The sequence below is a fragment of the Pleurodeles waltl genome, chromosome 1_2 (genome assembly GCF_031143425.1).
Source record: "Pleurodeles waltl isolate 20211129_DDA chromosome 1_2, aPleWal1.hap1.20221129, whole genome shotgun sequence".
In the NCBI taxonomy this organism is placed as follows: Eukaryota; Metazoa; Chordata; class Amphibia; order Caudata; family Salamandridae; genus Pleurodeles; species Pleurodeles waltl.
In genome coordinates this window covers 479737027-479764127 of record NC_090437.1, presented here as the reverse complement: position 1 = coordinate 479764127, position 27101 = coordinate 479737027, and the positions used below count along the sequence as shown (strand labels likewise).

The 27101-nt window shown below is 43.7% G+C and overlaps 1 protein-coding gene across 4 annotated transcripts in view; it reads left to right on the top strand.

Annotated features, from left to right (window-relative positions):
* Positions 1–27101, top strand: part of SEC24B (SEC24 homolog B, COPII coat complex component) — a 667989-nt gene that overhangs the window by 200091 nt on the left and 440797 nt on the right. For all 4 annotated transcript variants that reach the window (XM_069241169.1, XM_069241160.1, XM_069241150.1 and 1 more), the window contains exon 10: positions 14462–14571. In XM_069241169.1, coding sequence (XP_069097270.1) covers positions 14462–14571 — 110 coding nt within the window. The remainder of the gene's footprint in view (positions 1–14461; positions 14572–27101) is intronic.

The window sequence follows — 27101 nt, the reverse complement described above, 5'->3', positions numbered from 1 at the left end:
CGAAAGTGGTCATTCTCTGCTTGTCAGTCCAGATGTTTTCTCATTTCTCAGGGGCAACATCCTTTCAAACAAGCTTATTACCCCAAAACAGGAGCCCACAGCCCTCAATAGAGTAGGTCCTTCATTTGAGGTTGTCAGGTCAGCGTGCAAAGCTGGCTCACATTGGTAGTTCAAGAGGGATTTTTTTCGGAAAATGTTCTCTTGATTTCTAGAACTGTTTTTAAATTATTCCAGTCTTGAAATTCAACATTTTGTGTCCAGTGCATTATAATTCTTTAATCTTTCAGAGAAAATGGATCTACATATACTCTCCTGTTTAAAGAGGCTAGCAAATGGAGCTTAAATCAAATGGTTTATTGATTTGAGAATTGTACCACTGCGATCAAAGCTTCCCACTGCTTTATTTTACTTATGCTCGATTGAGTACTAATCAGGAATATTTACTGACCTATCAGACATGGTTTGTGAACCTAATCCTGATGGGCTGGGAAATGTTCTTTGTCATAACCTGTATGTCTATAAACAAGAGTTGCTAAAACACAGCGGGTAGTAATTTGCTCACCTTCACTTGGATTACTGTATACCACTCAAAGCTTTCTCTTGTGCTTCTTCAGTAGGATTTCATGAAACCTATGTGTTTAAGTGATTTGTCGTCCATAGTAACTAGGGCAGTAGCCTGTAAATACTGACTTTAACTCAGCTATCCATAAGTCCATTCCTGCTTTACTTGCTCCTTGTATTTCTCTGACAGCAGCCTTTCTTTTTTCATCTTCAGTTCCATTTTGTTCAGTTTCCTGTACCAGAACTGACACTTGTGACTGCAGCATGTGTCGTTTTCTGTGATGACTGCTGAAATTGTGATGGTTTCTCTGCTTAACTTCTCAAACTATGCACTCTAAGTTAGGGAAGTTACAGCTTGTGGAAACAAAGGGTCAGATTTCCTCTTGGAGTGTCCTATGGTAAGAATCAAGTTTATTTAATATCTTGCAGGGTTCAACCTTTCACAGGACTCCAGGTCATGACTTGCACCAAAAAAGCTGTATACTTGCTCTACTCAAGTATTTCAAGTATTCCATACACAAGCACTGTAGTGAGAATAATAAAACAAGCATTTGCAATGCAATAGGTCTTGCATGTGCAAGTGTTAGAGCTATTGGCATTGTAAGTGTCTTTTAACTTTGTGTTTTGGTTTGGAGTGTTAGGGGGAGAGGTGGACTTGTGAAGGGGGCAAGAAAAAAACAGAGCAGCAGGACTGGAACAACACAGAGAGGGAGTAGGAGGATGTAGGGCAGGGCTGAAAGGAGGGGCGAGAAGGGGCACAGGCAGGCCAGAAAGTGCGGTTGTCAAGTTTGCGAGCAGGCTTTCACTTTATTCACCTTAGAAGGACTCCTGATGTAATCCAGAGTGAAACTGCAGTTTTACCATGTTATTTATTGACAGCCATCTGTAGCTCGTAGTGATAAAACCATTAAGGAACATCTGTAACCGAGATGCCAAGTCGGCGGCTGCAGAAATTCATGTCTCTGTTCTAGTACTTGTTTACTCAAGCTTCAAATCCTTCATGTACTTTATAGTTTATACATGTAAGCAAGCATTGTCAAAACTGTTTGGGCAAAGTTTTAGTTTAACACCTAGATATAGCAATCCGCAACAGAAATGTAACAGTTCAGCGGTATAAGGGGCAACCACTGCACAGCAACTTGGGTGGCAGTGTTTTAATAACTTTTTATCTGTGTGTGAAACTTTTACGAGTCAGGTGATAGATTATGTGGCAAGTGTGGAAAATGCATAATGAGACAAAAAAGACCACAGCCGCAGAACAGCATAGTTCTAGTGGCCGTGCATTTAAAACATCCTTACCCAATAATTAGTCTATACTGCACTTGCAGAAGTTTATGCAATGTATGATCATTTATCACCAAACAGTAAACAAAACTACAGTGTTAAGTGCCATGGGCCACACAAATGGCAACATTCTGGTATACAAGCACACTTAAAATGCCATATGTGTTCCATTTCAGGCTTTTCCTGTCAAAATAAATTTGAGGTTCACATCTCAATTCGCTCCATTAGCATCTCTCTTTGGTAGCAGTTGCTACAAAAGACCCGATTCAACAGTACGCAGTGAATTGACCTTGGAAGGATGAAAGTTTACTATGACCCTGCTGAGAAATTCAAACTTCTGACCTTCAGATTACACGCAGATCTCTGCAACATTCACTCGTACGCAAGGAGCAAATCTGTTGATTGCTTCCTGCAAACTAATGGCACCTGGCCCTAGGCCAGCCATGTGGCGTCAGTCTGAGCGAGATCATCACGGGTGTGCTGAGAGCGAATAAAGTGATCCCCGTAGTGCTGTGTGTGTCCCAGTGTTTGTGTGGACTTTTTATATGTTTGCCGACTTTGAAGAGCAAGGTTTCCACTTACGTTTTTAACACTGCCTGCATCACTTTCGCCACTTATCTCCTACCCATCACATTGCTGTGTCCGTTTTTGCTTTGAAAGCATTATGCTTTTTTTCTCTCCTGTGTCACAATTTCACCCCTTTCTTCTCCAGTATTCAAAACAGTTTTTTTTTTAAACAAAAATTATTTGTGGCTATTTGTCATAGGCTTGTGTTGCCAGTAATTTTCCACACAGAGCTCAAAGATACAGCTTTAAGGCGCTCAAATGTATAATAAAAGCATATCAAGGATTCAGTGGGGTCGCTTAGGGAAACAAAAGGGAAGAGGGGGTAAGGGTGGATCTGCGGTTGGAGGGTAACTCAGCAAGGGAAATGGAGACAAAAACATCCAAAAATGTTGATCGATTCTAGAGGGATGATGTGGCATAATATCCTGAGCTGCCGACTTTGAAACTGGAGAACCGGGTTCAAGTCTCGGCGAGGGCTCTCCATGTGCCTACAAAACTGCAGAGACATGCCCATGTGAAAACTTTAATAAAACGTTGGCGAAAGCAAACAAAATGCTGTTCCTAAACTGTATAGAAGGGAAATGACAAATGGCGATCGTAAAATAGGGAAGGGTGATCAAACGCAGGAATAAAAGCCAACATTTCAGACACACGGGCAGAACAAAATAAAACCGGTGGCCCTGCATATAACTAAAGCACTTCCATTTACCTGCTTCATCTGAGAACCAACACAAATAAAAACTATAAACGTTGTGTGTACGAAAGAAACAAAACATGATCACAGTAGAGGACGCATGGCAATGCATATGTGCAGTGGCGGCTGCCACATCTCCAGGGAAAGTGGCTGGTGGGGGTGGGGATAGGAATGCGGGAAAATTACTAATAAATAATACATTTAAAAAATGAGCGCAATCGCACTGCGTAAAACCTTGAATTCGCCAAGAAGCGCTTGGATAAACAATAGAAGTCAACTGATTGTCATGCAAAGTGCTCGATTACTACCCAGCGAGAATGTGCTGTGTAGGATATAAAAAGAAGTCCATCAATCACGCGGAAAACATGGAGCCTCGTCTGTTGTCAGTAGTTGGCCGCTGCGCTCGAGGAAGGCTAATCACTGGAAAAGGCTTGATGTATGCATGCCTTTCACAAATTAAATCGAGGGAATTTTTAAAAGTAGAAAATAAAAAACATTGTTAGCTTATCTATGAATCTACTCCATGCAATTTTCCTGTTCAGGGGAAGCAGGAGTCTGTTGTATCAGCTGCAAAACTATTTTCCGGGGTACTGTCAGACGGTGACATTTAACTTACGTTTTGCACTTACTTTTTATTGCAATTATTCCACACATCAACACTTTGAAAGGAAATGCATTGGTCCTATAGTAATCGCACAGAAAAGAGCTAATCACAACCTTTCAGAAGCATTCATTGAGCACAACATGCATCCGTCTATGGTGATGATAGAAGATAGGGATGTGATATTCTTGGACCCACCATGGTCCCCTCCACCTGCACTAGGGAGAGTGGTTTGACATCCAAGCTGGTACAAGTCAGTAAGACTTTGACTTGGGGGCGATTATCTGACTAGCCTGCTGCCGCATTGCTCATTCTGTTTCTTGCCTTCATACCTGTCCAGCTACGAAGGGCAGCGGGAGAAGCTCCTGACATTAGCAGGCTACCATGGAAACATGGCAGAACATAAGAGACCAGACAGGATTTTGACTACATCACCCAAAGTTCCAGAAGCACTACTTCACTCTCAGGCCTGATGGAGGAACAGGAGGAGCCTACCCCACATCTCTTATGAGAGAGGATTTCCTCCAGGGAAATCTTAAAATCAGTTTAGTTAGTTGAATGTCTTTTTGGAGCAGTGTCCTTGTAGCAGCTTTCAAGTCCCCTGTAAGCCCTCAATGCTTTCAGACCATTTTCTTTAGGGTTGCTTCAACTCTCACTGTTGTTGAATCTATATTCATTATGAGTATTTTGTACATTTGTAGTTAGTGATATTAAGATGTAGTTATTCATTTATTTTCTTGAGCATTCTTATATGGTGCTGTTACCAAGTTTATGTTGGATGCTCTATATGGATTTCCTCCTAAAGACGCAACATATGGTCTTTTCCAATGGTTTAATTCCTATATGCATTTGTCCACTTACGATCATCTAATTGCCCCCCTCTAAAATTGTTGATGCTGATTAGAAGCAAACGATTTCAATTATTTCTTTATTTCCCCTCATCCTACTGCAGCCGTCAAAAGGCTGTAGTCTGCATTGGTGGCAATACTGTAAGAGGTCAATATGCATTTGTCAGTGGGTATACTAACCGCACCAAAAAGAAGGCACCCTAACAGTTTGAAATGAAAATCTTTATGGCTTGAAGAAAAAGGTTTAGTGAGTGTAGATGGTGAAACGGTCACCCTCGAAGGCAAGAAGTTGACAGCAGGACTATTTTGCTCATCCAAATGCAGACATAATCACTAATTCCTCCTTTTATGGAGAGGACATTTGCTGTTCATATCAACTTCAAGTGTATTACAGCACAAAAACACAGTCACATATTGATGGATAGGTTCATGGACTTCATCCTATCACATATTAATGATGTGAGATTTGGTGGTAACTCTAACATTGGGTCTCTAACATAGAGGGCAGCACCCCCCCTCCACCCCACGAATCAGTAAGTTACATAACCAAGTGGTGCTAACAAAAAGCCAAACCATAGTGTCACTCTCTCTAATTGTCCCTCAGTGTTTATCTTTTTTCCCCACTGGTTTTGAGGCTCCACATGTGTGCTGCAAGAGCATCAGCCTGAGCAAAGTTTGATCTTATATCCCTGAAAAGGCCCATGGCTGGGTGTGTTGCTCTACTTTAAACTAAGAGGAAACAATGTCAAAGAATCCAGCACTCTTAGTCTGAGTAATGAATTTATTAAGGTACTTTCCAGCTATCAAATAAGAGCACACAAAAATATGAGCATTTAACGTAAATTCAGTGAAACACGTGTAGATGCTAAAATACTCACATCAGTTAAACAATAACAGACATAAAATGTGCAATACATCAACAATGAATACATATATATAAATTTGATGGCATGTGTAAGTGCAGATACACATGCTATGCATGATTCCGCTATCTAGTGTTGGGCTCGGAGTGTTACAAGTTGTTTTTCTTCGAAGAAGTCTTTTCGGAGTCTCAGGATCGAGTGACTCCTCCTCTTGGTCATACTGCACATGGCATCGACTCCATTGTTTGTTCGATTGTATTCTTTCCGCTGTCAGGTTCCGACGTGTTTCCTTTCGCTCTGAGATTTCAAATCAGAAACTTCTGAAAACTCACTTATTCATCGGTATTGTTTCGATCGCGTTTCCATCTTTCCTCAAACTGGTAGTACAGTCGGAATCTAGATTTTTTGCCCTCTGGGCGTGTGTGCCTGACTCGGGCCAGTTCGGCCTACTGCGTAGAAGCCTGATGGATCGGACTCCATTTCGATTTTTCCCTCGGTGCCACACAAAATTTCCCTACACAGACCAACACCTGGTTCGCAATCTGTGTCTTTCTCCCGATCACAATGAAGAAGATTGTGAGGCCTGTCGATCGTTTCGATCCAAGAAGACCCTGCGTGATCGGAGATCCAGAAGATTAGAGATGGCATCGAAAAGTACAGAACATCTCAACGTCATGGAGGAAGAATAGGCGCAGACGGCAGTCTCCATCCAAGACACGACTCCGAACAGGATTCGGAAGAAGATAGGCCTGTTACTGCTGGACCGCACATGATTACGTCTGCACTTATGCCCACATGTAAAAGACCATCGATGACCTTGGGTACACCACTGCCAGAGGGCCATGGTTCAACCCGAAAAAAGACGATCGCCGACTGACCTTTGGGTTCGGTGCCGAAAAAGGCCACTCCTCTGTCGACATAGGAGTCGAGTAAATCTGTAAAGAGTTCTGCCTCAGACTCCAGTAAGCGTCCTCACTCCTCCGAATCGAAGCCTTGATGCCCTGCTTCGGAGCCAAAACAGCCAACTCCATTTTCGGGACTGGAAAAGCTTCCATCTTCCGAACCGAAAAATCTTCTTACTCAGAAGAGCAAGGACTTTCAAGCCATCTCAAACAGAGTTCGAAATCACTGCAGGAACAATCTTACAGACCTTCTGATGAGGACACTGAGATTCAGCCTATCCTTGAGGTTATGAATGAGAGACAATCCAGGATTCACATCCACAGAGAGACTGTCAGAATAGTTACTGCTCCTCTGCAAACCAAAAGGAAGCTGGCGTTTCAGGAACAATTAGGCCCTGCTCAACCACCGGCAAAAATTTATAAACAGAAGGAGAAGCCAACACCGTCCCCTACTCCCCCTTCTCATTCACCACAGCTTTTCCTTTTCACCTCAGCACAATAACCCACCACTGTTGCCTTCCCCAGCGCATTTACAGTATTCACATGGGGATACAGTGGATCCCTGGGATCTATATGACCCAGATCCTATTCCTGATAATGACCCTGACTTATACACCTCCAAGACTTCTCCACCGGAGGACAGTACTGCCTTCATGCAGGTTGTTTCCAGGGCAGCTGCTTAGCATGGAGTGCTTAAGCACACTGAACACCTAGAGGAGGATTTTCTATTTAATACCCTATCCTCCACCCACTCTAGATATCAGTGCCTTCCTATGTTACCTGGAATGGTTGAACATGCAGACCACATTTTTAGTGAGCTAATCAAAGCTAGAGTAATTACTCCGCGTATTGACAAAAAATACAAACCTGCTCCTACAGACCCTGATTATATCACACACCAATTTCCTCCAGACTCGGCAATAGTGAGTGCAGCTTGAAAGAGGGCTAATAGCCAATCCTCAGGAGATGCTCCTCCCCCCTGATAAGGAGAGTAGGAAATTTGATGCTGCTGGCAAGAGAGTGGCCACACAGGTGGCCAATCAATGGCGAATCGCAAATTCGCAAGCCCTGCTAGCCAGATACAATAGAGCCCACTGGGACGAGATGCAAGAACTTGTACAGCATCTCCCAAAGGAACATCAGAAAAGGGCCAAGCAGATTGCAGAGGAGGGATAGGCTAAAAGCAATAATCAGATAAGATCTGCCCTTGATGCAGCAGATACAGCAGCCAGAAGTGTCAATACTGCCATTACTGTAAGAAGGCATGCATGGCTACGTTCTTCTGGTTTTAACCCAGAAATCCAGCAGGCAATACTTAACATGCCTTTTGATAAAAAGCACTTGTCTGGTCCAGAGGTCGATACGACCATAGAAAAACTGAGGAAAGACTGAGGAAAGTGCCAAAGCAATGGGAGCTTTATACACAACATCGTATAGAGGCTCCTTTTGCAGGCAACAATTTAGGGGAGGATTCAAGCCACAATCCTCTGAGGCTGATACCACACAAACAAAGCAAGGACATCAGCAACAACAATACCAGAGAGGAGGATTTAGAGCGTCTTACAGAGGCCAATATTTTAGAAGCAGAGGCAAGTTCCAAACCTCAAAACAAGCCACTACACCATCAAAACAGTGACTTATTTACCATCCCTCAACCCCACACATCTCCTGTAGGGGGCAGACTACAGCATTTCCACTCTCACTGGCAAAACATCACCACAGACTATTGGGTGTTGTCAATTATCCGCAATAGCTATTGCCTAGAATTGATTTCTACCCCTCCAAACATTCCTCCACGTTACCACAGGCTGTACCCAGAACACAATGTTGCTCACTGGTCAATTATGTCGAAGGTTGTAAAGAGGTGAAGAAGGGTTAGGAGGTGGGTTCTTTCTTGTTGTTGAGGAAGAGGGTATCATCGGCTTCTTGGAGTGTGTAGCTGTCATAGCGCTGTAGCATGGCCTGAAGCCTGACTGGCAGTTCAATAGAATATTAATCATGTTGTTTGGATCCTGTAGCTGGATGACGACTGCTTTCAGTATGATTCTCTGTATGAATGGAACATAGTTAATATGTCTGAAGGTGGTGGAGCGGCTGGTTCTAGCGAGTGATGGTTTCTTCAGCAGAATAAGGATCTGAAGCGCCTAAAGAGTGTATGGAAATGATCCTTGACTTAGGGAGGCGTTAAAATGTGGGGAAGGGGTGTGAGGACTTCCTGGAGCGACTTGATGGAGGTGCTGTTTTCATAGGCATATGTCTTGAGCAAGTTGAAGATATTGGAGAGGTCCATATATGAGATTGGAATGAAGGCAGTCCATTAAGTGATGAGATGATTGGGGATGGCTGGAAGTGAGGGGTCCGTGGAAGTGGTAATGATGTTGGGTCTGATTTTCTCGATCTAAGTTGAGAAGAGGTAGATGGTTTTGATTTGTCAACTAAAGCAGGGGCTCTGTAAGAGGGCTGGTAAATAATAAGGCAGTATTAGGTGTGAACAAATGCTACCTATTGCCCACTCACACGTTTAAACTAAGAAAAGATAGTAAGTATAATAACCATGGTATGATGTAATGTCTCATTATTTAAGAATATTACTAGTGGATACTCAGTTCGAAACACTGAGTGCTTTTCACATATAGTGCACACTTATTGGCTCTTGTGAATCAAATGGGATAAAGGCCGCATGCCTCATGTTCTGGTACTGTAATGATGAACTAGCGCAACCAGCACTGAGATGTAAAGAGAAGAAAAGAGAGCCATGTATGTTCCAAGTACGTGCTAAGATGTTACCAGAAGAGCTCCATGAACAGTAAGCAAAGGAAAATCAAGCGCTTCCAAACATGTGTTGCAATGTTTACAACAAGCAATCGATAAGCTGTAAGCAAAGGAAAAACCAAAGGCACTTTCAAGCGCATGTTGCAAGGTACACAGAAGGCACTTCAGGTGCTATGAATAAGACAGTACCAAAGTGCTTCCAAGTGCATGCTCCAAGTACACAGTAAGAGATCGAAGTGCTGTGAACAAGGAAATACCAAAGCACTTCCTATCGCCTGCTGCAAGGTACACAGTAAGCGCTGATACTCCCTGTGAGCAGGTATTGCAGGAAATCTCTGACAATGCATGCCGCTGCACGTTTGATGAAGTCTGCATGAATATAAGGTGTATGGCTTCGCAAGCCATCGAAGAAACATTTCATCAGAATTGCGGGAACCTGGAAGAGAACAAACAATCCACCGTCGTCCACATTCTTCAGAAAAATACCAAGCAGCGCTGGGTGCTTGGACGCGGGTTATATGTGGTGCAACCCGGAAGTCCAACCCTAATTGCTGACCCCAGGACTGTGAAGGAAAGAGCTGCACCACTGACTTCAAAAACAATTCTGCTGGTGCTTCCACTGCATACGGCCATGGATTGGGCTCTGTAAGGAACACAGGACCGGTCGGCAGCTGAGTTGACACAATAATAAAAGGTATCATAAGCCATTCATTTAGGAGGCTCGAACCATTACCATTTGCCTCACTGATGGTCATCTTGCTTTAATAGTATATAGCTGTGATGATGAGTATTCAGGTGTAAGAGAAAGTGTTTTCAGTAGGTTGAGATCGTCCAGGAGGTTTGATCTTCATTTATTTTCCTTTTTTTTTTTTTTTTTTTTTTTATTGTTGCCTTTATTTCCTTGATGCTGTTTAGTGAGCCATGGTATTTCGGGCTTTGGCTTGGTGCATCTGGCTTTTAGTGGAGCACAGAGTTTAACATGAGTTCTCATTGTGGTATTGTAAGTGTTGAGGAGAGTTTGACATCTGTGGCTGCTAGAAGTGTTCTGGTACTGTTTATTTCTTCTTGGATTTGTTTCCAGAGGGGTGCCTTCGACAAAGTGGAAGGTTAATATAGGCCATGGTGAAGGGGTTGGCGAAGGGGTCGGTCCAGTTCAGGGTTGTCTGTGTATGGGAGTTGATATCAAGTGACACCAATGGGATGTTGTCCATTGTGCTTCATTTGCAGTGGGTTGGGTTGCTTGTAAGTTTTATTTTCAGATTGTTGGAAACTGTGTAGGAGGTTTCTTTCTTGAATTTCATGTTGGGGTTGCTGGGGAGATTGAAGTCTCTAAAGAATGTAATGTAGAATGTTATGCATCTGGGAGTTTAGCCATTATGTCCGCTAATACAGAACATACCTTTTGGAAGATGCAATATTCTCTATTTAATCTGGTGATCCTCACTGAATAATTTGGAGTAATGGAAAGGTGATGACAGCAGAGATGGCCAACATGCAAAATACTGAGCTCCTTGTCTGCTGAATCTGTACTATTAATGTGACTTGTTGAGCTATAACCTCACAACCTGTTTGGCGCTCTATTATCCAATCAATTCACCACAAAGTGCAAATGTCAGACATTCAGTGCAGGCACAAGTGATCTTCCATCACACAAGAACAGACTGTAAAAACGTTTTGGTGAGAGCATGCATTCACTTGCTGTGAGTCCTGAGAGTTAGGAGAGTCTGCCACTTAAGGAGCATGCGAAGAGTGTCACATAAATGGACTTTTCTGCCTAAGGTGAGGTAGCGGCTAGCATAACACTTTGATGCTTCTTTAAATCTATCCTTTTGTGGGTTGGAGCGAACAATAGAGATAAGGAGTTGCAATTCTATCACAGTAATAGTTCCTATTATGTAAAATATGCAGCTGCTTATCACATTTGGTATGCTTGGTTTAGGAGGGAAATGAGTATTAACTTATGGAGTAGATGCAAAACTATGCACTAATATTTTAAGTGTGGGGTTTTATATTTTGATATTGATATGAATTATATTAATTGATCACATTTTTACTTCTGAAATATATGATGTTTGCAAAATACACTATGCATCACACAGCTTCTAGCAACACAGATGATGTTGGTTACAGCTGATACAGGTTGTGGAATTTTAAGAATGGATATCCATGAAAATCCACTAGAAAGCTCTGTAATACAAAGTTTTCCTGCTGCTACATGCAGATGATGAAATGTTGAGTAGTAGAGCACAAAACATCTCCTAGTCACAACTGAATTCAGTAAAATAATACTCCAAATAAAACAAATGGATCCAGATTATACTCACGATATTTCTTGTCAGGTATCTTAGCTTACATTTTTATTTGCAGTATTTATCACAGGAAAAAAAGGAGCTCAGTTGTCCCAAAAGGTTTAGAGTGTTGAGATTATTTATGACTGAAAGGAGAAGGATGAACGTGTCATTACTAATTTCGAAGAACGTGGTATTTTGGATGGACTCACCTAATTAGATGGGACATAAGCAATGTATCAATTACATTGATTTGGAGCATCTGACTCATACTTGTTCTCAGTATCAGAAAATTGTGGGCTGACTGTGGGAAGTAGGAAGCTATAGGTTAGGGGAAGGGCAAAGAGAATGGGGGTTCCTGGGTAAGTTGAGCAAAAGGTTGATTATGTGTTGTGTTTTTAACTCTCAAACATTTATTGAACCCAAGCTTCTTTTTTCAGGCAAGCAGAATTGTGTTCTTTTTAGCTAATGTCAGCCCCCTTCGAGCCATTATTTTCGTGTGAAGTATAATACCAATTTTAAATAGTTGAATTTTTGGCTACGATTCAGTGTAGTCCCTTGGATGGTTTTTATGTTGGGGACATAAAGGTAAGGGCACACCCTGGTTATCTTGCAAAGTTAATGCTTGAGTTTCATGGTACTGTAACACTGATACCTGAGCATGGATGCTTTTGAGAGATTAATATGTAGTGTGCCCAGCCTCCCTAACATATGTAGAGGTGTATAGTGTTTAAAAACCTTAAAACTGCATTCTGGGATTTCCTTGAGTGTTGTGGTTCCTTCTTTATATTTATTTCATTTTATGGGGAGAAAGGGTCCGTATTGCTCTGCACATACACACTTGAAGGGAATGAGAATGAAAGTGAGGGTTAGAGGGGGTACATAGATGTTAAATTCATCTGAATAGTGTACAGCCATCCTTAACTACTATTTATAAGAATGAAAAATCATTGAGAAAGGAGAGTGACTAGCAGTCACTGGTTCACTTGGCTTAGGCATCTGGTTGGCTACGTAGGTCCATTTTGGAGTGGGAGGTGAATGTCACAGAAGTGGGGAGATAAGTAGTTTTAGAAATTAAACATAGGATGGCACCAGCCCTCTGACTTGCCATAAGAGGAGCTGAAATGTGATGCACGCTGTGTCACAGCATGAGAGGGCAAGAGGGTAGGGTGACAAGGGATGACATGACATGTCTGGCTATTAGGTTTGTTCTGAAGGGTAATACTACTGTGAATGGCAAGAGGAGATGTGAGCAAAGAGGTCCAGTAATGTTGACATACTTCAGTGGAAACCTGCAAAGGTTTAAGCATCTCCAGTGGTGAAGGCTTTTGCTGTTTGGTGACATTCAAGCACTCAGAAGTCTTTCATTCTTTTGGTACCAAGGCCCTGCTTTATCAAGTAGTTTACGAGAGCATGGGCCAATCTGTTGCCTGGGACACCTTCCCTGGTCTTCTCAGGAGAAAGAGGCATTTTAACAAGGCCAGGGGATGTGGTGCCCTAACCCTACAGGGGCGGAGAAACAGGAGATTGGAGAAGAACATTTGCTCTGTTCTCTTATTGACTGGTGGATAACTGATTGCCACTTCATCTCCTTATCTAAGGTGGTTTTTGTCTTGTATTTCAGTCTGATCCTGTGACTGACGACAGACCCCAGGAACATGGGCCAATACATGGCTGAGAATCTCCTTCCTAGGTCAAAATGAACATTTGTCAATATCAGCATGCTTAGACTTTAGGCACATATTAATGTGCTACTGTTAGGTAATGGGATTTTTGCTCAAATGTAAAATAAAGAGCAAAAATGTTCTGACATCTTCACTGCCTACAAGTAAGGATTCTAAGACATATGAAAGTGGAAAAGGATACAGATGTTGGAGGCATTTTATTTTCATTGTAAAGCCTAAAGGAAAGAGACCTTTGTCATGGGTGAATCACAAAGTACCTTCTTTTTAACTGTTAAATCATCTTGTGTTGGCCAATCTCCATCTCTGTAATGTACTGCTAGACTTTTCTGAGGATATTTTTATGCTGTTACCTTTTTTAATTATAAAGCGTAATACTTAAAGAATATTTATAACCCTAATTGGGCTACTTTGAAGCTTTGTCACTATTTAGTTGGATTCATTAATAAACAACTATTTTACAGCTGGACTTATAGTTCTTTATCTACTAACTGAGTTTTAAGATAGTTGATTCCTTATTCTACATTTTTCATTACAGTGTCTTTTGAAGTACTGTTGATGGATTTACTCAGTGATCTGGGACCTTACACACAATTAGTGTTGTGGATACTCAAAGAAGGGTTAGCCTCTGTCCATTCTCCCACCTATAGTCCACAAGTAACATTTTCACCACAGTATCATCGTGTCAGTCTCCTTATGACGGTTAGGAGTAATATCATAAAGTATGTATATGGGATTGAAGGGCCAAAAGGCTTAATTTAGAGCTCTTTACACCCTTTTTTAAAATGTATTTACCATTTTCACTCTTGTATGACTGTGAACACAAAGCTGTAAACCTTAATCAACAACATCACAGTGTTCACTTATATTATAGTCTAGTGTTCTTCTCCAGATATGAGGCTCACCCCTAACATTTCAGGTATTTACACATTATGCATCCATTTCCATTCTCCATGGTGATACCAGAATCTTCTTAACACTGTAACGTTCCCAATATTTCCACCTTTGTCACAGTTACTCTTCCAGAGCCATAGGCCCTATCGGGCTCACCCCTGAGCACTTTGCACCTTTACTGATGTCCATCTCAGGCTATTTTTTTCCAATAATATCTTCTGTTCTTGCAAACTTTAGATCACAATAAGAAGTCAAAGTGCTTAAAAATAAGCAAATTAAAATACATATGGGAGAATTGTGTGATGAAAAAGCAGGCAGAAGTAAAAAATTCAGAAATAAAGATTGTGCATTTTATTTTTAATTAAATTCATGCCTCATAAATCTTTTATTTGAGCTAGAAACTAGGAAATTTCAGAATAGCGATAGAATGATGAAATAGTGTTTTGGTTGCATAGTACTAAACAGATAAATTGAATTAAGAACATGTTGTTTGTTCTTTATTCAGTTCCAGAAGAATTTATGTATAATCCCTTGACGCGATCCTATGGTGAACCTCACAAACGACCTGAAGTTCAGAATTCAACAGTGGAATTCATTGCATCTTCAGATTACATGGTAATGTATGCCGTTTTTGTCATTCAAGGTTTTGCAAGTGGTAATACATTTATCTAAAGTCGGATTAAAGATGGTGTATGTAATAAACATTATTAATAACACTTTCAGTTTATAGTTGCCATCGGTATTTATTTTTTAACTTATGTGGTCATTGTTCCTCCTGTACAAAGCTTTAACATTTTTTTTTAACTAATCAACGTTTAATTAACATTTTAATATTATCATTTCACAGACCCTGAATTTGTGCCTCTTTAATAAGATTTAAACTATGATCCGTCCACCACCCTACTTACATATAGGCTATTGTGTAATAGCTGAGCATTAGATTGGGCAGCAGTTCATATAGAATATGGCTTGCCAGTTTGCTACTTCCACAAAGGTCAACTTTTGCTGTCGACTTTTACTGTCAGTTGAACACTTAGGGAGTCCTTAGACGAAGTGTCACTTTAAGACACTGTTGTCCTCCTGTACTGAATGAGAGGGTCCCATATTAGGTGCAATTTTCTCATATCATTTCTCAATAAGTAGGTTATTTGCCTCCTGCAGAGCATGCTCCACAACCTGACCAGCTAAATCGAGTCTTTAGAGACGAGTTTACCTTTAAGAATAGCAGTAAGAATCCTTGCTACTGTATCTAGATAGCAATTAGATTCGTACATTATTATGATGCTGTGGAAAGGGTAGAAATCCCCTAAACCTGCCCCCCCTCCTCCCGTGAGCCCCTCCAAAAAAAGGGAAAAAAACCAGGATGTGGTGGTACTGGTTGTCAGTCATCCCACCCAAACTGTTTTGGAATGTAGGACAGGTCCAACAGACACACCCTCTCCAGATTTTATCTCCATGATGAAAATTATTTTCTTCATTCTCATCAGATTCATTCTCATCACAATTTGTTTGGTAGTTTTACTTTCCTGTGCAGTACAAGGATTTTGACTTGAACATCCTGTTCCCATTTTTTCTTATTGATTTCTATTTGTCGCTCTAGTTCCTTCCATCATCTGTTGTTAATTGTCGATCATCTGGTCAATGTTTCGTGCTTCATATATTGCTTAGAGGACTCAATGGCATAGTGGTGATCTAGAGATTTCTTAACTAAACAGAGCATATGAGGTCACCGTTTTCCTCCACCTCTATATCTGGGTAATAGGCCCTATGCCATACTAAGATTTAAGTCAACATCCGCCCACAACCCCGCTTCCATATAGGCTGCTGTGGACTGCATGAACATTGCAGTGTGCAGCAGTTAATGTAGAAAATGGCTTTCCAGTTCACCGATTCAACGAAGGTCAGCTTTTGCTGTGGATTGTTAGTCAGTTGAACACTTAAAGTCCTTAAGCGAAGTGTAGCCTCTCCATTTCTCCTATTTTCAACCCTAGCATACAGTCTGAGAAATACTTTTTTCCCTTTATCAAATATGTATTTTATCACTCTGAATCAATCTTTTTAATCCATGCCTTAAAGTCCCATATCCTGGTGCCGGAGTGATTTTCATCTTGTATGTATAAGAGTAAATGGCTTTGGAAAGATTGTCCTGAGCATGTGATTTTGTCCGCTCATCCTAGGTGCAGTGCTTAATGTGAGCTGGTCCTTGCCTGGGTGGGCCACCACCACTTATATTTTGGGGGCCAATACTTATTTTCTTGCATCGGACATATACTAAGTGCAAGAGAGGGAAAAACACACAAATCGGAAAGACAAAAGAAGATGGAAAAGGGTCACCAAGGGAGAAAGCAGAAGCCTACAAGAGTGAGATAAAGTGACATCAAGTGTCTCCTAGTGGATTAAAGAGGCATGAGGTGGATTTAAGACTTTAAAACTTGGGTCTCAGTGTGCTCATTTTTAATTGCTCTGGCTGCAGGCTTCTCAGAAAATATTTTGGCAGGCGCACTCTTTCTTTTACACATTGAGGCCTACCCAGGCACACTGCATGGTTGGTGTGAAATGTTTAATTTACAAGAACCTTGAGTTGTGTTAAACCCAAAAGATGTTTTCTTACCACGGTTGAAGACCTGTTGATTTTCAGGCCCTGTTCCTTTTAATTCCTTAACGTCTCAGAGTTGGCCTACTTTGTAATATTTCCCCACATCTTTGCAGACCAAATCACTATATTTTGTCACAAACTTGATAGCGGAGCACTCATTAGATATATGAACTAATCAATTTGTACTCCCCCTGTATTAGATCTGAAGCAGGCTATGTTTTTCCTAAATGGCTGCCACTCCTTCAACCTTGATAAATCCTAATAAGCATCTTGGATTGAAAATGACCTGTCGCAGTTATTGGCCCCTCACTGCAAGTGTCCCAAAGCCAGGCTTTGATTGTGAAATAATATGAACTTGTTTGCTACCTAGTGGTATTGTCCTTTCGATTTCTGGAGAAACACAGTGACCAGGCCGTTTGGTTCTCAGCTACTTGTTTTGGTCTGCCATTTTGAAGGAACAGTACTGCTAACTTAACATCAGTATACTTCTGGGATATACTCATACATTCTTGCATATAGCCTTGAAAAAAATCAAAAGATTGGACGAAACGCTTCTCGGCTTAATCATCTATAAAACATCATTATTGGAACAACCATAGTGATTGTATTAAGAAGAAGTGAAAACACCACTTATCATGTTATATGGTGTCTGTGTTGGTTATTGTTCAAACAATGTGTAATGACTGAAAATGTTTTTAGGACATTGGCTATACTGGAACAAAATAGGGGGCTAAGTGTACAAAGTCATTATAGATCATTGTGGTAGGCTGATGTGTTCAGATATTGCTCTTTATGTGGAAGACATTAAGGAAAAGCTGAATGCTATCTTAGGAGAGGGAAGAGATCTTCAGGGGCTCCATGTGATGTCCCTGTCAATGTGAGGCTTCTATCAGATGGCAGGAACAATGTGCCTCAGTTGGCAAGGCTGGATGTGTTGCACATCCTTTCAACCAGAGCTCCACACAATATTCTGGTTATGCTGTTTGACATTGAAGTCTTTTCAGATGTCATGTGATGAGGCCTTAGAACCCAAAAAGGCAGATATGGATACACCAAGGTCTCTTGGTCTGAAATATTTGAATCTGAAATCTTTTGTGTTGCTGGGGGAAGGTATGTGATTTTTTTCTTGTAATTTTGATTTAAAACTATATTTACAGCTAGAGAAGTAGCAACCATCTTCTTTCCATTTTATCTGTCCTACAGCACAGAACTCCTTCAAGTTTCTCACAATACTAGCAACAGCCAAGAAATAAGGGGAGGACTCAAGTCAAGAACCTCTACTATTCTTACTGGGAGGCCATCACATCTGACAGAATAGTGCTAGATGTGATTCAGTTCAGCTACACTCTCAAAATCATTCAGAGACCACCATAATATCTTCCACAAAAAAATGGTATGGAAACTTATACAGCTGTTGCTGTCTGAAATCTTCCCCATGTGGCAGAACGTCTGTAGTTTAAACCCAAACACCATCAACACAAAGGGTTTTACATCTGATATTCACTGGTAAATAAGAGGTCTGGAGAGTGGTGCCTCATTTTGGATCTCTGTCAGCTTCAACAAATATCTCAAGAAGCAGTCTTTGTGAATAGTCACTTTTCAAAACACTCCAAAGTTGCTCCAGCTGCTATTTTCAATTAAAAATCCTTAATTTCAACTTAGAGAATCTTAAGCAAGTGTGTTGCTCTGATGTGGTTTCCTTATCTGGACAGCTTTTATTTGAGGAAAAATTTCACATTATGTCGGAAAGAGCCAGAAATCCCTACCTTGTGCTCTCACACAATTTGGGTCTCAGAGAAATCTTTCCTCCAGTAACCCCCACAGTATTCAGTGTCTTGGGTCAATCTTAGTTACAATAGTAAGGAAAGCATTCCCAAGAAGAAGAAAGAATGCCTATGATTAAAACATTGACAAGACACGTGGGAAGCGTGGATAAAGTTACGGTTGAACTCTAGAAGTCACTCCTGGGCATGATGTCCTCATGAATTCCATACTGCCTCCTCCCTATGTGACGTGTCCAAGAGATATTGGATACACATGGGCTGTAACTCACCAAATCATTCAATAAAAGCATCAAGATGGTGCTCACATGGTTGCTACTGAAGGCCAGCATTGCAGTTGCCCTGTCTTTTCAACAGGTGAATACACAGTTTATCATGAAGGCAGATGCATTCATGGAAGGCTGAGGTTCCCGTGTGCCGGAGCTATAGGCATGGGTGCACTCGTCTGAAAACAGAACCTACTCCATGTCAACATGGTAGAAATCAAAGTGATCAAGAGAGGCGTTGAGTCTTCCACGATTAGCAAATTTGGTGGGTTAAATAAGAACATACAACAGAATCTCAATGTTGTTATAAACAAACAAAACAAAGTCTAAGATATTTTCAAAGGAGGATAAAAGTCTGTGGAAGCCGGCAGTCAAACATGGCATCTCCAAGATGGTATAACAAGTATGCCAACAATGTGTTGGTATATTCTTTCTGGTCCATGACAGTCAAGTATGCATTGGAGTTGAACTATGTCCTAGAGGACAGTGCCTTGCATTGTTGAAGTCATCTATGTCACAATTTATTTGCATTGGCAAAAAAGGAAAAATCCAGATACTTAACCAGCAGACATGGGAACCAGTTTGATGATGGGCAAAGGGGTGGGGGCATTTTTAATATTGTGTTCTAGGACCTTTAACTACATCTTAACACCACTTCTTGTATTGATCAGCAAACTCAAAAGAGAACTCTTCTAGCAGAGCATGATAGCTCTGGCTTGGCCTTGCCAGTAATTGGTAAACCAACAAAGAAGTTACACTGTGACAGAAAGCATAAAACATATTAGCACCATCACACAGCCCAAGGTGTAGCTTAAACCCATCAAATGTAGAAAATCCCTCCTCCTTTCTCATGCCCCCATACAATTCACAGGACAATTTTCGGGGGCGGGCTCTCCAAATGTAAATCATAGACCTTCCCTTTCGGCCAGCATGGACCAGTCCATATCATTCTCCCCATCCTGCAGCTTAGGCAGCAGTTTGGCCTTCCACATTCGTACAATGTTTTGCTTGCTTATTATTAACCCCAGGGTCATCCACAACCGGTCCATCCTGTTAGGGACATATCCCAAGCATTTAAGAGACGCCACTTTATGGTGGCCTCAGTGTTGCTGTCACACACCCCATTCATGCAAGTGACTACTGCTTCCTAGTATGCTGCATGAGGGGGCCACTCCAAATCATGTGGAAAAATGTTCCCTCCTGACAAGATTTCCGCCAACCGAGAGGGGAGGACGTTTTGCCCACTTTGACAAAGTTAGTACAGGCATAGTTGCATCTGTGTAGAAGTTTCAACTGGATGAGACAAAATTGGGACTGAATAGCCACCTCCTGCGGGAGTAGGTGGGAGGTATATACGGAGGCTTCAAGCCATTCATCATCTTCTGGGCCCTCAAGAGCTCTATCCCATTGTTTCCTTAGGCGAGTGTGTCGGGGAAGTTATTGATCAGTTTACAATAAGTAAGTGAGATCGCTTTTCTGGGCATATATTCATCTAGTAGCTTGCCCTCAAGTGACTATGATGCAGGGAGATCCTCCCCCTTGGGCAACACTTTTTGTAATGTGAACAGTGTTCCAGAGGGGTGTGGCCTGTGTAATTTTCCCTTGCCATCCCAAGGCTCTGAGTGCTGTGTACCAGAGTGAAAGTGCGACTGCTGTTGGAGCAGGTAAGGCAGCGATGCGCAGCCCTCCATAAATGGCCTTTGATAGTCCGTCGGCTGAAGTCTGTCAGGCTCTCTCTCCAGTAGATTAGCCCAGTGGCTGACAACAATGAGCTGTGCCGTCCAGTAATACTTATATGTCGGGAAACGCAATACCACCATCATACTAGTACCATGTAAATTTCTTAAGGGCTGTTCGTGCTGGACCAGAGTAGTATCTGATGTTCAGAATCAATCGCTTTGAAGTAGGAGGTTGAGAGCAGCTACTGTGTGTTTTGTAGGGCATAGAAGAATCGGGGAAAAGCCATCATTTTAAATAGGGCCATCTTCCCAAGCAATAATGAGGGCAAAGCTCTCCAGTGATGGACTGCGTTCTGGTGGCGTCTGAGTGGGGGCTCAAGATTATGGGTTTGAAAGTGTTTAGGGTCAGTGGTGATATACATTCCCAAGTATCGGAAGCCCTCCGCCACCACCATTGCTGCAGAGTCTCTGGGCAGGCACGGCGCATTACCACATAGGTGACATATGAGGGACTTGTCCCGATTAATGATATAGCCCAAGTGCTGGCGATAAATGTTGAGGATATGCATTGTCCTGTCGAGGGCTTTTGTAGGGTCAGAAACAGAGTAAAATATGCATAGAGGGAAATTCTGTCCTCCCACTTCAGACCTCTAATCAGGGATTCACATCTAGTCCAGGCTGCTAGGGGTTTCAGGACAAGGGCGAACATTAAGGGGGAAAGTGGGAATCCCTGATTTGGTCCCTTTGGAAGACGGAAAGTGAGGGATGTGCTCCTGTTCAGTCACCTGGGCCAGAGGAGCAGTTTACAAGAGTCTCACACACAATATGAATTCCAGTCCAAAGCCCAGCTTGGCTAGGACTTCAAACATGAACGGCCATTCAGCTGTGGCAAAGTGCATTTGTGCATCCAGGGAAAGTACAAGGGCGTCTTTCTTGAAGACATGCCGCACGCCCCAGGACCCCATGTAGGCTTCTCAGGTTTAGAAATGATCTCCTTCCTGGCATAAAGCCAGATGGATCTGGGTGGACCAGCAAGATCGGCCTGTATGAGGCACACTTCTCTGGTGGTTTGCTCTCTTTGTGCATAATCAGTATTCTAGCTAGCCTCTCTGGATAGGGAGCTCTTCTCACGGCTTTTGTTGACCATGTGCAAGAGATGTGGTGCAGTCTTGGTTGCAGTAAGTTTATAGAGTTCTCTGGGAAGGCCATTGGGACCCACACCACTTTGGTTGATGCCAAGGAGGGGATCCCCTGTATTACTTCAGGTTCTTTGAGCTTCTGCTCTAAGAGGTCTCTAAGAGGTCTCTATATGACCACAAGAGTTTTGGGAGCTGTATGTCACAGTAACTCGCAACACTTCTCTGCAGTCGTGGGGTGCGCCGGGGAGCAGAGTCTTGTGTAGGAGACCGTAAAGGCATTTTCCAGGCCCTGATGGTCCCTCATCCGCTACCCATTTTCATTCATTATTTCCAAGACCCACTGGTTGGCTATGTTCCTCTTATCTAACCAGGCCACTAGGTTCCCTGCTTTATCTCCCACCTCTTAAAGGCGGTTCTAGGTTGTGCAGTAGCTGGCTCTAGCGGCATCCATTACCACCCCTCTATATTCAGTCTGTTTAAATGTCACGAGGTGACTTAAATTCTTTGGTCCATCATTTGTGAGCTTGGACTCTATCTCCAGAATTTTCTCACTTAAGTGTCTCCAGGTTAGCTCTCTTTTCCTTTGTGTGCCCTACTATCAGTGAAAGGCCTAGTCCCTTAATTGAATGCATTATATACCTCCCAAAGGGTCTACGCCAAGTTCACTGAGCTCTAATTCTCCTCAAAATATATTTATGGATCAAATCTGTTTATTGAGTTTTCAATTATAGAACATCGCATATGCACTACATCACAATATTGCCAAAAGGCACGTTGTTAGCTTACTCCATGCGAAACAATAGAAAGAAAGAAGATTCAATTTCTAATACAACTATGTTTCCCCACTGCTGGCCGACAGTACAATAATCAAACAATCTCAGGCTCTTTTACCATATAAATCTGGTCCTATATATACATCTCCTTGAAGGTGCACTCCCGTTCGCTCAATTCAAATTCAGAACTCTCAAATAAGTTGGACATGTCAGCTCTGAAAACTCCCGGATAGAATACGTAAGAATGGTTGCCTAAGTTCTTTAAAGTCCCCTCTCCGCTGCTGAGAGGTCAGGGTGAGCTTTTCCATAGCGAAGATAAACCAGAGCTTGTGCAGCCACAAGACTGTTGTCGGAGTCCGCTCGGTCCCCCACACAGATAGCAACAGCTGTACTGCAGCATTCAAGGCTATAGCCATCTGCCGTCCCTTCAATGATCTCAGGGGAAAGGTGAGAGGATTGGGGAGGCCCAACAGGATATACGCAGGAAATCTAGGGAACTGAGTGTCAAAAGCCATGTCCACAGTGTCTATTATGTCCTTTCAATACCGGTGTAGTTTGGGACAATGCCATAGTAAATGCGCAAACGTGCCCCCTCCCCCGCACCCTCTCCAGCAAAGACTAGATGTGTCATGATCCCAAGCATGGATCCTCATTGGGGTGTAATACCAGGAGGAGGCTACTTTATAGGCTGTCTCTGTGCCTGCTGAGTTGTAAGCTGTGTGGTGCGCCCTATAAAAAACACTCTCCCACTCATCTTCCGATAGCTCCCTCCCCAGTTCCTTCTCCCATCTCAATTGACCCTTAGTCTTGGGTGAACGGACCTCCCCGCAAGAGGGCGTAAAGCTCAGAAACCATGCGCTTATCGCCCTTTTTCATTAAAATCCACTTTTCAAACGGTGTTAACGGCCTATCGATTAATATCCTATTGGCTGGAAGCAGGGCCCAGTGTCTTATTTGGTAGTACATCATCCTGTTGGCCTCAGTTAGGCCATATAGCTCCCTCAGCTGGTCAAAGGGGATAACCCCCTGCTCATCGAAGAGATATCCCACCCTTTTGCAACCCCCCTCATACCACTGACGTAGTGCTTCAGACTGTAGGCCCGGACCAAAATCGGGGTTCGCTCCCAAGGGAGTCATTGGGCCCACCCTGCCGGCAACCCGATCCCACACTCTCATCGAGACCTCCGTTACCAGGGATATATACAACCCCTGCGCCCTGTGCCAGCGCTTGAGCCAGGGTTCCTTCCATATGTGAAAGCCAGCCACTGCCTGGTCCATAAAACACCAATGCTTCTCAGAAGACGGTCGGCTCCATTCCAAGAGGAAACGCAGCTGTGCTGCTTGGAAATATCGAAGGAGGCATGGAACCGCCAGCCCCCCTCCCTCTTAGGGTGATACAGGACCTGCCGCGATAACCGCGCCGCCTTCCCTTCCCATATAAATCGTAGAATCGCCGTCTGGAGGGTCGCTATCGTTCACGGTGGGGGCTCCAGCGGGAGCGCCTGAAACAGATAAAGTATACGTGGTAGGGTGGTCATCTTCACTGCCGCAACCCTGCCCAGCCAGGACAATTTAAGTTTCCCCCACGTATCTAGGTCACGATGCACCTCTCGGGTTAGTTTCGCATAGTTCAATGTCGATGTGCGGGCGACTGTAGAGGCCAGCTCGAGCCCCAAGTACAGAAGCCCCGAAGAGGTCCATGTAAAGTGGAATCGGGCCTTCAGGTCCCTTTCATGTTCCACACTGATAAACTTGCCCATCTCCTGTGATTTAAGCGTGTTCATTCGGAACCCCGAGACCCGTCCAAAGTCCTCTAAAACGCCCATTAGTGCCGGTAGTGAGGTCATTGGCTCCGCCAGAGTAAGGATGACGTTGTCCGCGTATAGCGATATGAGATGTTCATCCCCCCCAAACTTCACACCCGTGATCTGAGGGCTGTCCCGAAGCATCTGCGCCATAGGCTCCATGTAGAGCGCGAACAGGAGGGGCGAAAGCAGACACCCCTGCCTGGTCTCTCTTTGGACGGCGAATGGCAAAGAAAGTGTCCCATTAACTCAAACCGCCGCCCGAGGCGCCTAATAAATGCAACAGATTCATGCCATGAAGCCCGGACCCAGTCCGAAGCGTTCGAGCACCTTGAATAGGTATGGCCAGTGAACCCTATCGAATGCCTTTTCAGTGTCGATAGATAGGAAGAGCGCCGCCCTACGAGAGTGTTCGGTTTTATCCAAGAGGTGAAGCAATCGCTTGGTGTTATCGCTACACTGTCTATGCGGTATAAATCCCGCTTGGTCGGGATCTACAAGCCCTGGCATATAATAGTTGAGGCGGTGTGCCAAAATACCAGTGAATAATTTGGCATCGATATTCAGGAGGGAGATGGGTCTGTATGAGGCGCATTCCTCGGGATCCTTCCCCGGTTTCGGGTTAACCACGATAGTAGCGTCTAACATACTAGGCGTAAGAACACCCGTTTGGCGAAAGGAATTAGAGTCGCACAAGAACGGGAACACGTTCCACACAGAAGGATTTATAAAAAGGCGCAGAGAAACCATCGGGGCCAGGTGACTTCCCGGTCTGCAGCAGAGCGATAGCTGATATAACCTCCTCTGCCCTTATAGGTTGATCTAACGCGGTAGCCTCTCTTTCAGACAAAGGAATAATTACTATGCCCTCTAAGAAGGATTCTGAAGTTAAGGCACCGGGCTCCTCAGCCCTGTATAGATTGCCATAGAATTCCGCAAAAGCCTGCGCAATTTGGTCGCTCGTGCGTGCTTCTGCTCCAGAAGGGGAGCGCACCATTTTTATCATTGACGCAGCATGCTGCGCTCTCAACCTATGTGCCAGTATCTTCCCGCAGTTGTTACTTCCTACATAGTACTTTTGTTTGAGGCGGACTACCACATACTCTGCCCTGTCCCAGTCCAACTTCCTCAGCTGCTTTTGCACCTTCTCAAGCTCTCGCCATATTCTAGGAGCACCCTTGTGTTTATGTGAACGCTCTAACACCCTCACTCGCTGCTCCAGGTCCCCCTGAGTCGACTCCTTGCCTTATTGTCCCTAGAAGAGAGCGACATCATCTCGCCCCTCAAGACAGCCTTCAGTGCCTCCCACAGTATTGCAATGCTTATTGACCCATCATCGTTAAAGCTAAGATAGTCTGTTATTGCCCTTCGGATTGCCTCTACTGTTGCGCCATTCTGAAGCATTGAATCCCTAAATCTCCATACCGTTCACTAACCCTCTCCATGTCCATATGGATCTCAACTGTAACCGGGGCATGATCTGACAGGACTCGCGGCTCAATCCCTGAATCTCTAACCCTGGGGAGAAGCTCCTGGGATGCCAGAAAAAGGTCCAACCTAGTGTATATTTTGGTTGCTGATGAGTAAAAGGAGTAGTCCCTCAACGAGGGGTGCGCACTCCTCCACACATCCAACAGACCACATTCACTCAACCACTGCCGCCCCGCATCCGACAAAGACCCCGTCTGCCCATACCGATGGCCTGAGCGATCTAGGTCCTCATCCGTCACCAAATTAAAATCACCCCCCAGCAATACAGCACCATCAGGGGATGGGAGCAGCGGAGTCAAAGACTGTCTTAGGAAGGTTTCTTGTTGGGAATTAGGTGCGTATAAGGAACCAATCGTGAAGGAAAAACCTCCTAGTCTAAGCCTCATGGCCAAAAGCCTCCCTGGAACCTCATGCAATTTTGATATCACTTCACCCGGAAATGAGCATGATAAAAGTATCGCCACCCCGCATGCCTGGGGAACCACTTAGAGCGCATACGATAGGTATCTTTGAAGACAAGGTGCGTCTCCTGCAAGAGACATATATGACTCCCCGATCTCTCTAGAGCTGATAGGATGGCTAGCCGCTTGGTAGGGTTATTGAGCCCCCTAACATTTAAACTTATACATTTAATGGTCATAGCCTATCCTGAGGAGAGCAAGCAGAAGGGGCAGGAGCACAACAGAGGACTACCCCCTATATTAATACCTAGACCACCTAGAGCACGCAGGCCTGAGGTCTCTACAAAGAGCCAGCATCGCAGGGAAACCCAACAACAGACAACTAATAAGCACAACAGGTGCATAGAACACAGAAGTCCTCGGTCGTCCATCCTCGCGAGGTGCAGTCTCCACGGGGCGATATATCCAACCATGTCAGGTAACCAGGTCCATTGCCCCCGCCACCCCGACCCTCTTCGACGATCAGCATATTGTTAGCAATGCGGACTATAGCAATCCCGGCACTCCCGGGTGTCCACACTAGGTTGAAGTTCCTGCGGCCACACTGTTCAAAGCGGCTTCTCTCTCCGAGGCCGTCGGACGCTGCAGCCTCCTTTTCTTCTCTTTTCTCCACCAACGAGGAGGGTCCCACGCCGGCAGGACCGCCCCCTTGCTTGCCTCCCGGCCAATATCCTCCAGACCCAGGACGCGGCTAGCTTCCGAGACGGATTTCACCTATCGGAGCTGCTCCTCCCAGCGGAAGACCAAGCGGAACGGATGGCCCCAGGAATAGGACACATTGTGCACTCTCAAGTGATCCGTGATCGGTCTGAATTCTCTCTGCCTCTGCAAAGTCCGCACAGATAGATCATGGAATAGCTATAGTTCATGCCTCAAAAGTGTACACTCTGGAGGTTGCGGGCCCGCTGTAGAATCTTGTCTTTAAGGACAAAATTGTGGAGGCAGGCTAGAATGTCTGGGGGACGGTCTCCAGGGCCCCCGGCGCGCCCAACTCGATGTACCTGGTCCAAGACTACCTCCTGTGGCTCATCTGTGCCAAGCAGGGAGCGAAACAGGTCCACCACGTAGCCCCCAATGTCCTCTTTTTCAGCACCAACTAGGTCCCTATAATATGAATATTTTGTCGCCTCGAGCGATTTTCCAAATCCTCAACT